General features: G+C 44.3%; 1 protein-coding gene across 1 annotated transcript; it reads left to right on the top strand.

Moving 5' to 3' along the window:
- Nucleotides 1–6,683: 6,683 nt before the first annotated feature.
- On the top strand, nt 6,684–8,519 carry LOC308651320 (serine/threonine-protein kinase MARK2-like; the record flags this gene model as incomplete). Its single annotated transcript, XM_081298233.1, has 2 exons — nt 6,684–7,872; nt 8,392–8,519. 2 exons carry the CDS (start codon nt 6,684–6,686, stop codon nt 8,517–8,519), a joined length of 1,317 nt encoding a protein of 438 aa, XP_081154359.1.
- Between the last annotated feature and the right edge of the window lie 6,562 nt (nt 8,520–15,081).

Raw genomic sequence — 15,081 nt, 5'->3', positions numbered from 1 at the left:
TCTGGCTAATGACACTGGTTACTCTTCTTGGATACAGTGTCTGGGTAATGACTATTTATTTTACTGGTTCTCCATGTCTTCCTACAGTCTCAGCTACTGAATATGGTTGCAGTATCTTGCTAATGTCTCTAGATAATCTATTATCTATTCATGGCATCTTATTAATATTTCTGCTTATTGTAGCTCCACATGTAATCTAGTTAGCATCACTAGGTACTGTACCTGGACATGGTATCTGGACAATGCCTCTTATTATTGTTACAGGTTGAGGTATGAGGTATTGTCTTTTCTTACTATTCCTGGCCACAGAATCTCCGTTTAATTTAGAGCATCAGGTTGTTGTGTCTATTTAGTGTACCTGTATCTGGTATTAGAGTGATGTCTCTGTTTACTGTATCAGGGCAAAATATTAGGCTTATATCTTTGGTTATTGTGCTGGGACATGGTATCTGATATTATCTCTGGTTACTTAACTTGGTCATGGTATCTGGCTGATATGTCTGGTTACAATACCTGGACAAGATATCTGGCTAATGTCTCTGGATGCTGTACCTGGGCATGGTATCTGGATATTGTCTCTGTTTAGTGTACCTAGGCAAGGTGTCTCCATATTTTTTCTGTCATGGTATATGAATCTGTTTAATGTCTCTAGTTGCTATGTTTGGTCATGGTATCTAGGTAATGTCTCTGATTATTGTATCTTGTCACAGTATATGGCTAATGACTCATCATGGTATTGTTCTGTGTACTATACGTGACCAAAATGTCTGGATTCTGTTTCTGTATATTGTACCTGGTCACTATACCTAGCTAATGACTCTGGTTACTGTATCTAGTCATGGTATTTGATTAATGTCTATGGTTATTGTCCCTGGTCACAACCTCTGGTTAATGCCTTTGATTCTTTTTTTTTTAATCTTTTTTTTTATTGATTATTTAAAGCATTACATAGGCCTTTGATTCTTGTAACTCATTGAGGTATGAGGTATTGTCTCTGCTTACTGTTCCTAACTGCAAAATCTGGCTAAGCTCTCTGTTTACTATACTTAGTCATAGAGTTAGGATATTGTCTCTGTTTACCATAACTGGTCATGGTATCTGGCTAATGTCTCTGATTATTGTATCTGGTCCCAGTATTGGATTCCTGCTTACTCTATCCAGTCAAATATTTGGGTATTATTGCCTGTACCTTGTACACTGTCACAGTGTCTGGAAAATGTCTCTGCTTACTGTACTGGGTCACAGTACCTGGCTGATGTCTATAGTTATTGAATGCTGTCAGGGTATCTGGCTAATGCTTGCTGTTGCTATTCCTTATCACAGTATCCGGCTTCTGTGTCTAATTGCCATACTAATGCATGTGGTCATTGTATCTGCTATTGTCTGTCATTCCCAAACCTGATCACTAAATTTGCATATTACCTCTGGTTATAGTGACTGGTTTCCATATCAGGCTAATGTCTCTCTTAACTGTATCTAGGCACAGTATCTGAGCATTACCTACCTGGTCACTAAATCAGGCCTGGTTACTATATCTATTTATAGCATCTAGCTATTGTCTTGTTTACTTTACCTGGTCACATTAGTAGGCTAATATCTCTGTTGATTGTATTCAGGCATAGTATCTGGACATTGCTTCTCCCTGGTCATTGTATCAGGCCTGGATATGGGATCTGTTCACTACATCTGGCTATGTCTCTGGTTACTTGAACTGGTTATAGTAGGAGGCTAATGTGTCCCGAGATTGTATCTGGTTACTATCTCTGGGTTTCATCTCTATATACTGTTCTTGGTAATGGTATGTGACAAATGTCACTGGGTACAGCAACTGGTCAGGTTATCTTACTAATACCTTTGGTTACTGTACTTGGTCATAGAGTCTGGATAATGTCTGATTTTGCTACCTCTCCATGGTTTATAGCTATTATCTGTGGTTCCTGCACCCAGTTACAGTAAAAGGCTTTGGGCTATAGTGGATGTATCTGGATAAATATCAGGCAATTGTCTCTGAATGGTGTACTTATTCGTGGTATGTGACTCATGTCTCTAATTTCTATATCTGGTCACAGTATCTGGATATTGTCACTGGTTACTGAACTTGGTATCTAGCTAAAGTCTTTGGATACTGTACCTACTCATGGTATCTTGTATTTTCTCTATATACTATACCTGATTATGGTACCTGGTTAATGTATCTCATTACTGTAGTTGGTCACAGTATCTGCATAATGATTCTGTTAAGTGTACCTAGTATCTTGCTAATGTCTCCGGTTACCATACCTGGCCACAGTAATTGCCCAATTTCTCTGTTTACTATACATAGACACAGTATCATATTATGCTTCTCCTTTCTGTAGTAGGTCACAGTATCATAGTCTCTGCTTACTGTTCCTGGTCAAGTATCTGGCTAAGGTCTCTATTCACTGTACATTGTCACAGCATTGAGTTATTATATCTGTTTACTATATCTGGTCCCTGTATTAGAGTATCATTTCTGTTTAGTTCATCTGGTCACAGAAGCTGGCTAATGTCTCTTAAGTCTGTGACACTATATGATTAATGTCTGATTATAGTAACTACTCACAATACTTGGATAATGTCCAGTTGCTGGATCAGGTCATACTGCCTAACATCTGTGATTACCATACCTGATAATGGACCCTGGATTTTGTCTCTGATCACTTTAATATCTGATTTTCTTCTCTGGTTACGATTTCTGGTCATGGTACATACTTGTTTGTGGTTGCTATGCGTAGTCATGGTATCTGGCTGACATCTCTGGTTACTCTACCTGCTGTATATCTGGTGTGATGGTTATTCTGAATCTCCAACTTGATGGAATTAAGAGATGCCTAGTACTAAAAGCTTCTGGGTGTCTCAGTGAGGTTGTTTCTAGGAATGATTGGCATATGGGACAGCAAGCTAAGGTGGATACCCATTGTAAGTGTGGGGATTCAATAGGTTGGGGTCTTGGATGGAATAAAAGTTGGAAGAACAAGGAAGCAGCAGCAGAAACAAACTCAATTCTTCTTGAATGGGTTCTTGACTACTGCTGTGATCACCTGAGGACATCAGAATCTACTTCCTTCATTCTTCCAAAGCAGACCCTGACCAGCAACTCTCCAGGGGGTTTCCAGGCCTTTGGTCCAGGACAGGGGTGGCATCATGGTTCCTTTTATTCTGAGACTCCAGTTTCATGGGCTGAGAAGCTACTGATCTCTCCAGCTCTCCAGTCTGCAAATGGCCACTGTAGGACTATCCAGTTTCTCGTTGTATAAGACAATCTAACACATCCCCTTTTTAAAACCATACCTATTTATATCCTGTTGGCTCTGTTCCTCTAGAGAAACCTCACTAATACTCTTTCATGACTGGTCGCAGTATCTCTGTAATGTCTCTGTTTAGTGTACCTGGTCATGGTATCTGGATAATGTCTTTCGATAGTGTATCAGGTCACAGTATCTGGGTATTGTCTGTGTTTTCTGTACCTGATCACAATTTCTCTGTTTGTTTCTGATAATTATACAAAGTCACAGTAGAGGACAACATCTCTGGTTCCTGTACCATGTCATAGTATCCAAGTATTATTTCTGTTTATTGTCTATAATTATTTGACCCTATTGGTTTGGGCCTCTGGCAAGATAGAACATGATGACAGAAAGCATGTAGTGGAGCAATGTTGATTACCTCATCGTGGCCAGGAAGCAAAGATTAGGAGGGAAGGAGAAGAGGAGCCTGGGATAAGTGACAAAATGTACCCTCAAGGGCATTCCCCCAATGATCTATATCCTCCACCCTTGAGCACATTCTCAAGTTCTTACCTCCAAATAACCCCTTGAGTGATGGATCCACTAGCATTCTTATAATCTGTTTGTGAGGTCAGAGGCCTTTATGATCCTGTCTTCTGCTCAAGGCCTAATCTCTGAGCTCTCCTGCATTGGGGACCAAGTCTTTAACACATGGGCTTAATGAGGTCATGTAAGATCCAAAACATAATATTCTGCCCACAGTTCCCAGAACTGTTGTCTGTGAGACAATGTGAATTGCATTTCGTTAATCGCCAAGAGTTCCTGTAGTCAATAGTTCCAGTATGGCTCAAACATCTAAGTTCAGAGTCTTCTCTCAAGATATTTGATGTGAGCCACTGTAAAAAATCAAACCAACAGTTGCAGGTTCCCAAGACACACACACAGGATAAATGTCCCCATTACCAAAGGAAGGAGTAGGAAAATGACAAAGAGGAATAGTTCAAAGCAAGACCAGATCCTCCCAGGGTAAACATCAATTCCTGTAGGTCCATATTCAACATCTATGTCACAGGGTGGTATGATGTGAGCACCAAAAGGCTTGTGCAAAAACTCAACTGAAAGTGGACCAAGGACCTAAGCAATGGACCAGAGACCCTGCCATAACTAGAAGAAAAAGTTGGCCCAACTCTGTATCATCTTGGCTTTAGGAGTCAAGAAGACTCCTGGAGTGTAAGAAGTAAAACCAAGAATCAATACATGGGATGATAGCAGACTAAAAAGCTTCTTCACAACATAGGAAACAAGAGTGTAAAGAGATAGCCTACAGAAGGGGACATCTTTACCACCAGCACCTCAGATAGAGCATTACTCTCCAGTATATATAAAGAACTCAAAACAACTTTAACACCAACAGAACAAAACAAAAACAATCCAGAAAACAACCCACCCAAATAACTCAATCATTAAATGGGAAAAGGAACTGAAAAGGTACTTCACAGAAGAAGAAATACTATTGTTCAAAAACTGGTAAAAAAAAAAAAAAGTGTTCAACATCCCTAGCAATTAGAGCAATGTAAATTAAAACTAACTCAGATTTTATCTCACTCTAGTTAGGCAATTATGAAAAATACAAATAACAACAAATATTGGCAAGGATGTAGGGAAAAGCTTCACTAAATACATTGCTGGTGGGACTGCAAATTGATGCAACAAGTCTGTATGGAGATTCCTTAGAAAACTTGCAATGGAACCACCATTTGACAAAGCGATCCCACACCTTGGTTTATACACAAAGGACTTAAAATCAGCCTACTACATTGATACAGCCACATCAATGTTTAGAGCAGCTCAGTTCACAAAAACTAAGCTATGGAACAAACCTAGGTGCCCTTCAACAGATGTATGGATAAAGAAACTGTGGCATATATACACAATGGACTATTATTCAGCCTTAAGGAAGAAATTATGGCATTTTCTGGTACACTCGGGGAGCAGGCACACTCTAGATAGCTCCCTAATATCACGTGTGCCCAATATCACTTGTGCCCATGCATTCACACACACACACACACACACACACACACACACACAGAGAGAGAGAGAGAGAGAGAGAGAGAGAGAGAGAGAGACACGCAGACACAATTATGAAGCCTGGTAAGGTGGTGCTCACTTGAAATGCCTTCAAATGTTGAGACTGAGGACTTGGGAGCACCATTTTGAAGTTCATCTGGGGACAGTGTAGAGCTAAGGGGTCAAGTTCTTGTGTGGTATATTAGTCTCCGGTGTCCACAACTAGAGGGATAAAAAAAAAAATGTAAGGAAGATAGAAAAAAAGGAAGGTGGTAGTAGGAAAGCTGGGGGAAGGAGGAGGTAGAGTTGAGTTTACTCCTTCTTCCTCTCCTCCTCTTGAGGACAGAGCTAGGAAGCTAAGTGAGGGAGAAGGAAGCTAGTTCTGTGCACACACCAAATCTCCTGGCCACCTGACCTTGGATTCATCAGACCCGGGGAAACCCAGAAGTTGAACCCATGGATTTATTGTGATGAGCTAGCCTAAGATGGCGAGGGGCAGGAGTGTGACAGGGCAAGGCCTCTGGGCACACCTGTGTTTCTCTGTCCAAGGCAGGACCCATTTGTGGAGCCTATGATTGGTGGCCTACATGTGTGTCCTGGATCACTTTTAGTTGAGACCACTGCCTTGGGGGTTCCAGGGTTCCTAGAGAGGGAAGTGTCTCAGAAATTCTGGGGGAAATGTGGACCAAGGCTCGTTTGTTCTCAGCCCCATTGGAGTGAAGAAGCTAGACCTGGGTGTCTTAGGGGACAGGGCATTGTGTGAGGGTGCGGTGATTTGAGTGAAGGGCCACCACATTAGGACACCAACCTCCCTGAGGCGGCAGACAAAGGAGGGTGGAGGTGCTATGGGCCGAAGGCCAAAGGAGCTGTGGGTGTTGGGGCCAGACACGCCAGGGCCTTGGAGCCCACTACAGGTTTTGGTAGGTGCGCAAGACACTGTGGGTGGGCAGGACGCACCTATCTGTGAGCTTGTGGACTTTGATCTTCACATCATGACCAGTGCCAAGGTCCTGGGGGCCAGAACCCCCAGGGAGAGGAGCACCATGGGCCAGGCAGGGCACACAGGGCCATTTGTGGCCGTGACCTCACAAGGGGCGATTGTCAGGGCATTCCGCGGGGCTCTATAAAAGGCAGCGGCGACAGCTGGGCTTCGTCCATTGTGCAGGAAGCTCTTGGTGGTGACCTGTCGGACTCCCAGCTAGTTAGTGCGTTTGGTGGTTGGTGGTTGGCGGTTCTGGTTTGTGTCTTGGTTCTTTGATTTGGGGTGTTGTTGTGTTGTTTTGTTGTTTTAGTCTTGCTTTGTTTGTTGGTTTTGTTTGTTGTGTTGTTTTAAGGTAGCGTCCTCGGGTGGCGTGGCCGCTCCTGATGCCTAGAGAGAGTAGAGAGAGTCAGAGTAGGGCGCCCAGGAGCCCCCAGCGGGGCCTGGAGGCCAGCTCGTCCTCGGAGGATGCCTTGACGGGCCAGTATGAGGTGCTGAGGTGCATTGGGCAGGGCAGCTTTGGCACGGTGAGGCTGGCCCGCCACATCCTGACGGGGGCGGAGGTGGCAGTGAAAACCCTGCGCAAGGGCAAGCTGGACCCGGCCTCCCTTCAGGCCGAGGTGGCCATCATGAAGGCCGTGGAGCACCCCAGCGTGGTGCAGCTGTTCCAGGTGATGGAGACGTCCGACCGCGTGTACCTGGTGATGGAGTACGCTGGTTGGGGCGACCTGCTGCAGTACATCCCAGAGGGGGTGGGCCTGCCGGAGCGGGAGGCGCAGGGACTGTTCGATCAGGTGGCCAGCGCCCTGCGCGCGTGCCACGCCCAGGGCATCGTGCACAGGGACGTGAAGGCGGAGAACATCCTGCTGGACGCGCGAGGCCGCATCAAGCTGTGCGACTTCGGCCTGAGCGGCCAGTTCAGGCGGGGAGAGCTGCTGCACACGGTGTGCGGCACCATCACCTACTGGGCCCCGGAGATGTTCCTCCCGCAGGCGTACCACGGGCCCCCGGTGGACGTGTGGAGCCTGGGTGTCCTCCTTTACTTGATGCTGACGGGGCACCTGCCCTTTGAAGGGGACACCCTCCAGGAGCTGAGGGACCAGGTGCTGCACCGCTCCTGGGTCTTACCGGCCCACGTGTCCTTCAACGCTCAGGACCTGGTGGCGGAGATGCTGACCGTGGACCCCATGGATAGGCCCAGCATGGCCGAAGTCGTGACGCACCAGTGGCTGAAATGGGGTCAGTGGCCTTTTGAGATTGCTGCCAGGAAGTCCCGCCGCCGCTTCTGCCCAGATCCCTCCACAGTGAAGGTCATGCTTGACCTGGGTTTCCACCTCACTGACACCTGGACGTCCCTGAAGGGCCGAAAGTTTGACGAAGCCATGGCTACCTATCTCCTGCTCAGGCACCAGCACACGCAGGGGGTGGGCTTCACGGTCCAGAGGAGGTCTGTGCACTCGGGGCTCCAGCCCAGGTCCTCTGCGGGTTCTCTCCCAGCCACCCTGCCCCGCCAGAGGAGTGCCAGCAAGCCCACCTCTCACTCCAGGCGGGTCTTGCCAGCTGTACAGCAGCCGCGTGGGGAGCACCTGTGGCCCGGGCAGAGGGGCAGCAAGGGAGGCAGCCTGCCTGCCCTGGCCCTCCCCAGCCTGCAGGCCCAGAGCCCAGCTGCCCCCGGCAGGGCCCCACAGCAGGACCTTGCCGCCCTACCTCCTGGCCCTGGGTCTGGAGGCCACAGGTCACAGGTGGAGGGCAGCAGGAGCCCCCAGGGAGTGTCAAGAGGAGAGCAGGCCCTCCCCAGGCAGCAAGCCCAAGGAGGGACAGCGGGCTCCTCCCAGGAAAGCACCAAGGCCTGGCGGAGGGTGGCCAGGAGGATCCTCGCCTGCCTCACACGAATGTGCTGTTGCTGCGTGGCGGCCCCCAGGACAGGGTCCAGGCAGGAAAACGGGGTGGCTCGGACCCCAGAAGGGCGGGCACGTAGAAGGCAAAACAAAGTGGTTCCTGAGATGGTGGCCAGTTGAGATGGAGGCGCAGCCAAGCAGGTGGGTGGGTGCAGCCTGATGCGGCCCTTGTGCCATCCCTGATGGCCTTCCCCAGGGCATAACCCACTGTCCCTGGGTGGGTACCGAGAAGAGGGCATGATGCGCTCAGGCTCAGGCCAGTCCGTGTCTTTCCCCTCAGCCAGTTGGCAAGGATCTGATCAGCATGGCGCAGGTGCTGCATAGAGGCGTGCCACCTGCAGGCACCTCCTTCCTATGAGTTCCAGTCCAGAGGGCCTGCTGGGGACAGGATGCCTGGAGACAAGTGCTCTACCACCAACCCCCTCCCTGGTCTGCAAGAAAGACTTGGGAATCCTTTTCCTGGGATGCCCCTCCCCCCGCTGTGCTCTCCTCTGTCCCCTGTTTCTGCCATGGCAGACATTGCTGGTTCTTAATAAATTTCTCTTCCTCACAGATCTCCTTGCTTGGATGCTTTCAGGGGGACCAGGGAGATTTGTCTGGGTTGCATCCTGCTCTGAGTTGGGGCTGGGCCACCATCCATTAGAGCGAAGGGGTGGTTCTGTAGTATTGGGAATAGAGCAAGGCAAGGAGGGACTCCTGGGTCCTCTGGAGGTCCCCTGGGCAAACAAGGACTCTCAAGTGCTTGGGAAGGTGGGAGGCTCTTGAGCTGCCTGGGGGCCAGCAGTGCAGACCCTGTGGGGCACCTTCTGACCCTGCTGGTCCCTGACGAAGAGAGTGGAGAAGGGGAGGTGCCCTGGACAAAACATGCGCCCAGAGATCATGTCCTCAGTGACCTATCTCCTCCTGCTGGGCCCATGTCCTACTAATATCTCTACCATTTACCCCTAGCCCACCAAGACACACAATCACCAATGTCTCCATCCATTCGTGAACTCAAAGCGCCTTTTACAGCGCCTTTGATCATTCACCTACCCCAGGACCCCAACAGAGAGTACTGCTCCCCTGAGGTTCAAGCCTTCAAGTTAGGAGCTCTCTGGGGACTGGGAAGATTCAGAGCAGAACAAGAGGGGTGTAGAATTTTAACAACCCTGTAAGACACTGTTTAAAAATAAAAGCTGAGCGAGGTGACCCACTCCTGTAATCCCAGCATCTCAGGAGGTTGAGGCAGGAGGATCAAGAGTTCCAAGCCATCCTCAGCAAAATCAAGGCACTAAGCAACTCTGTCAGACCCTTTCTATATATACAAAATAGGGCTGGGATTTGGCTCAGTGGCTGAGTGCCCCTGAGTTCAATCCCTAGTAACAAAAAAAAAAAAAAAAAAAGAAAGAAAAAAAGAAAAAATGCTGAGGATTTAGCTTAGTGTAAAACACCCATGGGTTCAATCCCCATTACTAAACAAAGAAACAAAAACAAAGCAAAAACAAAAAATTTAAAAACCAACAGATGGGCTTCAAAGGAAAGCTTAAAGGCAGGAAATCAAAAATAGCCTGGAGTCATGCTCCTATTTAAGGCTGGAAGGAGAAGGGACTCAAAATGTGGCACTGTCCAATATCATAGCCATTGTTCAAATGTAACCATTTATAGTTACGTTTTTTCCATTTGTTTTATATGACAACAGAATGCATTATAAGTCATATTACATATATAGAGACCAACTTTTCATATCTCTGGTTGGAAACAAAGTATATACACACCATTCCTGTCTTCATACATGTGCTTTGGGTAATCATGTCCATCATATTCCACCATTATTTCTAACCCCATGTCCCCTCCCTTCCCCTCCCACTCTATCTAGAGTTTGTCTATTTCTCCCCCTTCCTACCTGACTATGAAACAGCTTGAGCTGGTTTTTTCAATGAATCATAATAATAGTCATTATTTATCAGGTCGTTAGTGTGTGCCCAAAACTGTTAAAACACTTCATAAACTAGATTTCTTTTTAAAGTCATGTTTGTTGAGATATAATTTATATATGATACAATTTACCCCATTTACTTTATAGTTATATGTATTTTGATAACAAAAATGTAAAAAGTGACAACATGTATATATGGATACATGGTACTACCAGCAAGGTACAGAATGTTACCTTGTTCTCCTTTCCTTCTTTTTTTTTAAACAAATAGAGAAATTAATTTTAATATATTTCATTTAACCCAATGGATAACCAGTATCATTTGCAATGAAAATAATTGTTATCAAGATATTTCATGTTCATTTTCTTAGTCCTAGTAATTCTTTGGAATCTAATGTCTATTTAGCACATAGCACACCTCAATTTAGACTATACACATTTCAAATACTCAGTGGCCTCATGTAATCAATGGCTGCCCTGTTGGCTCCTTTATCCATCTTTCACCTTTGGATGAGACACATGCTGTAGGCTGCATGATAAATCTCCTTGTTATGTGGTTTCTTGTTGCATTCTATCAGAAAGGGACACCAAAGAGATGAACTTAAAATATACAAGAGTAGAGCAAGGTGTTTTATTCCTTCCTATAAGACTCTATTATAGACTGTGAGTTGGTTTCTACATGCTTTGAGTGGGAATAACTTCAGTTAGGTCACCTTCCCCTACAAGTTTTTCATAATGGCTCTCTCTTACTTCACCTCCTACCTCTCCAAGTTTACAGAAGGAAAGGTGCTTCACAAAATTTATTCGTTACCTTCAACCTTGCCCTTATCTTTAGAAATACCTTAGTAAACAATTTGTACTCTGATCTTTTCCATCTTTGAACTTAAATAATGGCTTTTTAATTATAAGAGAGTAAAGTATACCTCATCTCATATCACAGGCAATGTATATACACATACTAGATTAATTACATATTAAAATATAACATATAAAATGCTGACACTTTTAAAAAACATATTTATATAACTTTGTGAGGAGAAATGGGAAACAAAAAATCTGAAATAAACAAATACCTGAAAAATTAGATGATATTGTAAGGTGTTAAGCAACTCAGTGAGACCCTGTCTCTAAATAAAATAGAAAAGGGGATGGAGATGTGGCTCAGTGATCAAGTGCCCTTGAGTTCAATTCTTGGTACCCAATTCCAAAAGAATTTTATCATTTATTTATTTATTATTTATTTTTGTGATAAGTGAGATTGGGCCCATTACCTTTAGTCTGCTAGGCAAGGATTCTATCATTCAATGAGCTACAACCCCAACAATTATTTTAATAAATATAATCATTTTATGTAAACAATGTTTTTTTCTCAAAAACAGAGTATTAAATTTGTAATAATCAAGTGTGCAAAATTCTTTTGATAGTACTTTGTATGATATTCTCTCAAGATAAAAATAAATAGGACCAGAGGCTTAAATACACTATTAAGTAGTTAGTCCCTGGTGATAAAACATTTCAGGAGCAGAGCTAGGACTGTCATAGGCTTTCCAATTTCAATAATCTGCAATTCTCAAATACATAAATTGCTCTTCTAAAACCTAGAATTTGGCTCTAAAGAGTAAATTATGTTAACATCAGATGAGGTAAATCTCTATTGGCAATGGAATTAAAGGGATTCAGAAAGTGGAGATTTTCATGAGCAATGGGTTTAATTTGGAACAACAGTGCTGAAAAAGAAATCCTAACTCTCAGCTTCTTCGTGGAAGGATGTCATACAGAGAGGCAGAGTGCTTTTCCCCACAAGAAGTATATCTGAATATTGTGTTCTTTTTTTCCTACCTCCTTTTAAAGGGATGTCTTCCCACGATCGTGACCTAGAAGAGAGAATATAGATGATTGAAGAGTTTAAGAAATCATAACCATAAAAAGAATAGCAAGAAGACATAGCTATATTGTAGTAATTCCTGTCCTCAGATATTTGCAGGCATTTCTGAAAAGAAGTGAGGTAGCTTTTTGATGAGAACTGTTGCAGTGAGGGAAACAAAGACCATTGATAGATCCAGTGATTTTCACAGACTTTACCATACTGGAAAGTAAGGAGAGTGAACTCCTAGGAACCCTCAGAACTTTACATCTGTGGTATGTAATTACATGCTTAAATCTTTTTTTAGTTATATTTTATAAAATTACAGTTAATTTTGAATTGATTTTATAATTAAACATTTTATTTTGCTTCAGTTTACAAACAGTTCCATGGAAAACGTATCTTTCTTCACAATAGAGTGGTCTCTATTTTTAGGCATCATTAACAACATATTTTAGAAAATAATTAATGAATATAAGACAATGATAATCCATGTTAAATCCACATTAAAAGGGATTTGGAGAGCCGCCCCCTCCCCCTGCGCCTGCAAGGTAGGCGGAACTGTGACCACCGGCAGAACAGGCCCAGTGGCCTGCTGAGGGGCAGAGCCGCCCAGAAACCCGCGGAGTGGCAGAGCTGCCCCACGCGCCTGCAAGGTAGGCGGACCTGTGACCCACCAGCAGAACAGGCCCAGCAGCCTTCAGAGGGGCAGAGCCGCTGCCCGTGCCTGCAAAGTAGGTGGAACTGCGACCACCGACAGAACAGGCCCAGCGGCCTGCAGAGGGGCAAAGCCGCCGCCCGCGCCTGCAAGGTAGGCGGACCTGCTACTGACCAGCAGAACAGGCCCAGCGACCTGCCGATGTGGTAGGCACATTGCCCCAATTGGAGGAGGAGCAGAGCCGCCACCCACGCCTGCACGGGAGACTTTGCAACTATACAAGAGCAATACAAATATATAGGGGGAAAATTCAATAACACAACAGTTTCACCAAGCAGAAAGAAACACAAACAGTATGAGGAGAAAAGGAAAGAAAGGACCACAAGCAATGCAGGTCAACTCAACGTTAGAAAAGGTAATATCTGCAGCAGATGGAATGTCAGATAAAGCATTCAGGATATACATGCTTCAGATGATCTGGAGTCTCAAGGAAGACATTAGACAGCAAAATCAGACAATGAAAGATCACTTCAACAATGAATTACATAAACAAATCCAGGAAGCAAAAGATCAACTATACAGGGAGATAGAGGTTATAAAAAAACAAACAAACAGAAATCCTAGAAATGCAGGAAGCAATAAACCAACTTAAAAACTCAATTGAGAATACTACCAGCAGAGTAGAACACTTAGAAGATAGAACATCAGACAATGAAGACAAAGTATTTCAACTTGAAAAGAACATAGACAGCTCAGCAAGACTGTTAAGAAACCATGAGTAGAACATCCAAGAAATGTGGGATAACATAAAGAGACCAAACTTAAGAGTCATTGGAATACAGGAAGGTATAGAGGTCCAAACCAAAGGAATGAGCAATCTATTCAATGAAATAATACGAGAAAACTTCCCAGACTTGAAGAATGAGACAGAATCCCAAATCCTAGAAGCCTACAGGATGCCGAATGTGCAAAATCATAAGAGATCCACACCTAGACACATTATAATGAAGATGCCCAACATACAGAATAAGGAGAGAATTTTAAAAGCTACAAGAGAAAGGAAGCAGATTGCATTTAGGGGTAAACCAATCAGGATAACAGCTGATCTCTCAACACAGACTCTGAAAGCTAGAAGATCCTGGAATAACATATTTCAAACACTGAAAGAAAATGGGTTCCAACCAAGAATCGTGTATCCAGCAAAATTAAGCTTCAGGATGGAAGATGAAATTAAAACCTTCCACAATAAACAAAAGTTAAAAGAATTTGCAGCTAGAAAACCATCTCTCCAAAAAAATCCTCAGCAAAACATTACAGAACTCTGGTCAGCAGAGGTACTTCCTAATTTGGGGGCCTGAAGGAGGCTCTGAGCTTTATCCCACTACCTACTGTTACTCCTCTCTGCCTTAACAGTTGCTTTGAATTTGCTTTTATGCATTGGGGTTCTTTGTAAATTTTAGGTTTGAAAATCCGTGTTTTGCAATTTTTTTGCAAAAAAATGTTAAAAAGTTCTGGCTTAGGCAGTTTGATTTTTTTTTTTTGAGGTTGCTTCTAGTTTTAACATTCCCTGATTATCTGTACCCATTCTCTTACCTGCATGATAATATACATTCTGCCTGATAATCTCTCATACCATCTCTGAGAGGTGTTGTAATCCCACAATCCCAGGCCCAGGGCTGGGCAAATCAGACAGTTTCATGAATGTCTGTCAAATCAGTGAGTGAGCTCTGGGCTAACTGCTGCTGAGGTGCAAGAAAGGCGGGGGACAGAGAAAGATTTTCAGTATGTTATAATAGGTCATCAGTGACATTTCACTCAACATGTTGTGTCCTACACTGGGCCTTGCATCTTAGTAAACTTTCTTTTTCTTAAAAACAAAGAAGCAAAACAAATAATCAAGGGTGCCCTCAGTGCTGTTTGTCATGACATGAGCAACAAAAATGCCTTTTATGCCTCAGGGTTGTGAGCAAGGCCAGCTGGCTCCATTAGCTCCTCCTCTGTTTTCCCAAGTTCCATCCTTTTCATGTCTGTTCAGGCTTTTGCCACTGTCCTATATCCTTTCCATCACTGGACCCTGCTCTTGCAATCTTACTTTTTCAGTCCTATGCCTCAGCAACCTAACCTCCACTGTTTGCATTCTGTGAGATACTGGTCCAGAAGGTTTTTTTTCTGTGCTGTGACTCAGTTCTGGTCACCTGTTGAGGTTAAAATGCTGTCTCACCACTGTTCTTAAAAGAGGACCATAGTCTGAGGAGTCTTTTGGTTAGACAGATGTCTTCAAGGATGCAATGCATCCTGCAAATGCTGTCACCGAGAGTGGGCAGTTGATGAAAAGCTTGTAACAGGTAGTGGAGGACAGTTGGTGAGGAGCAGAAAGTCCCAGACTGATTCAGTCTCTCATTTTCTACTAGTATGTTTACTCTTTTCTAGAGAGATGCACACAGAGAAA

Source organism: Spermophilus citellus (assembly GCF_964194105.1).
Source record: "Spermophilus citellus genome assembly, chromosome: 6".
Lineage (NCBI taxonomy): Eukaryota > Metazoa > Chordata > Mammalia > Rodentia > Sciuridae > Spermophilus > Spermophilus citellus.
Note: the sequence above shows the minus strand (reverse complement) of the source record. Positions and strands in the feature narration are given on the sequence as shown.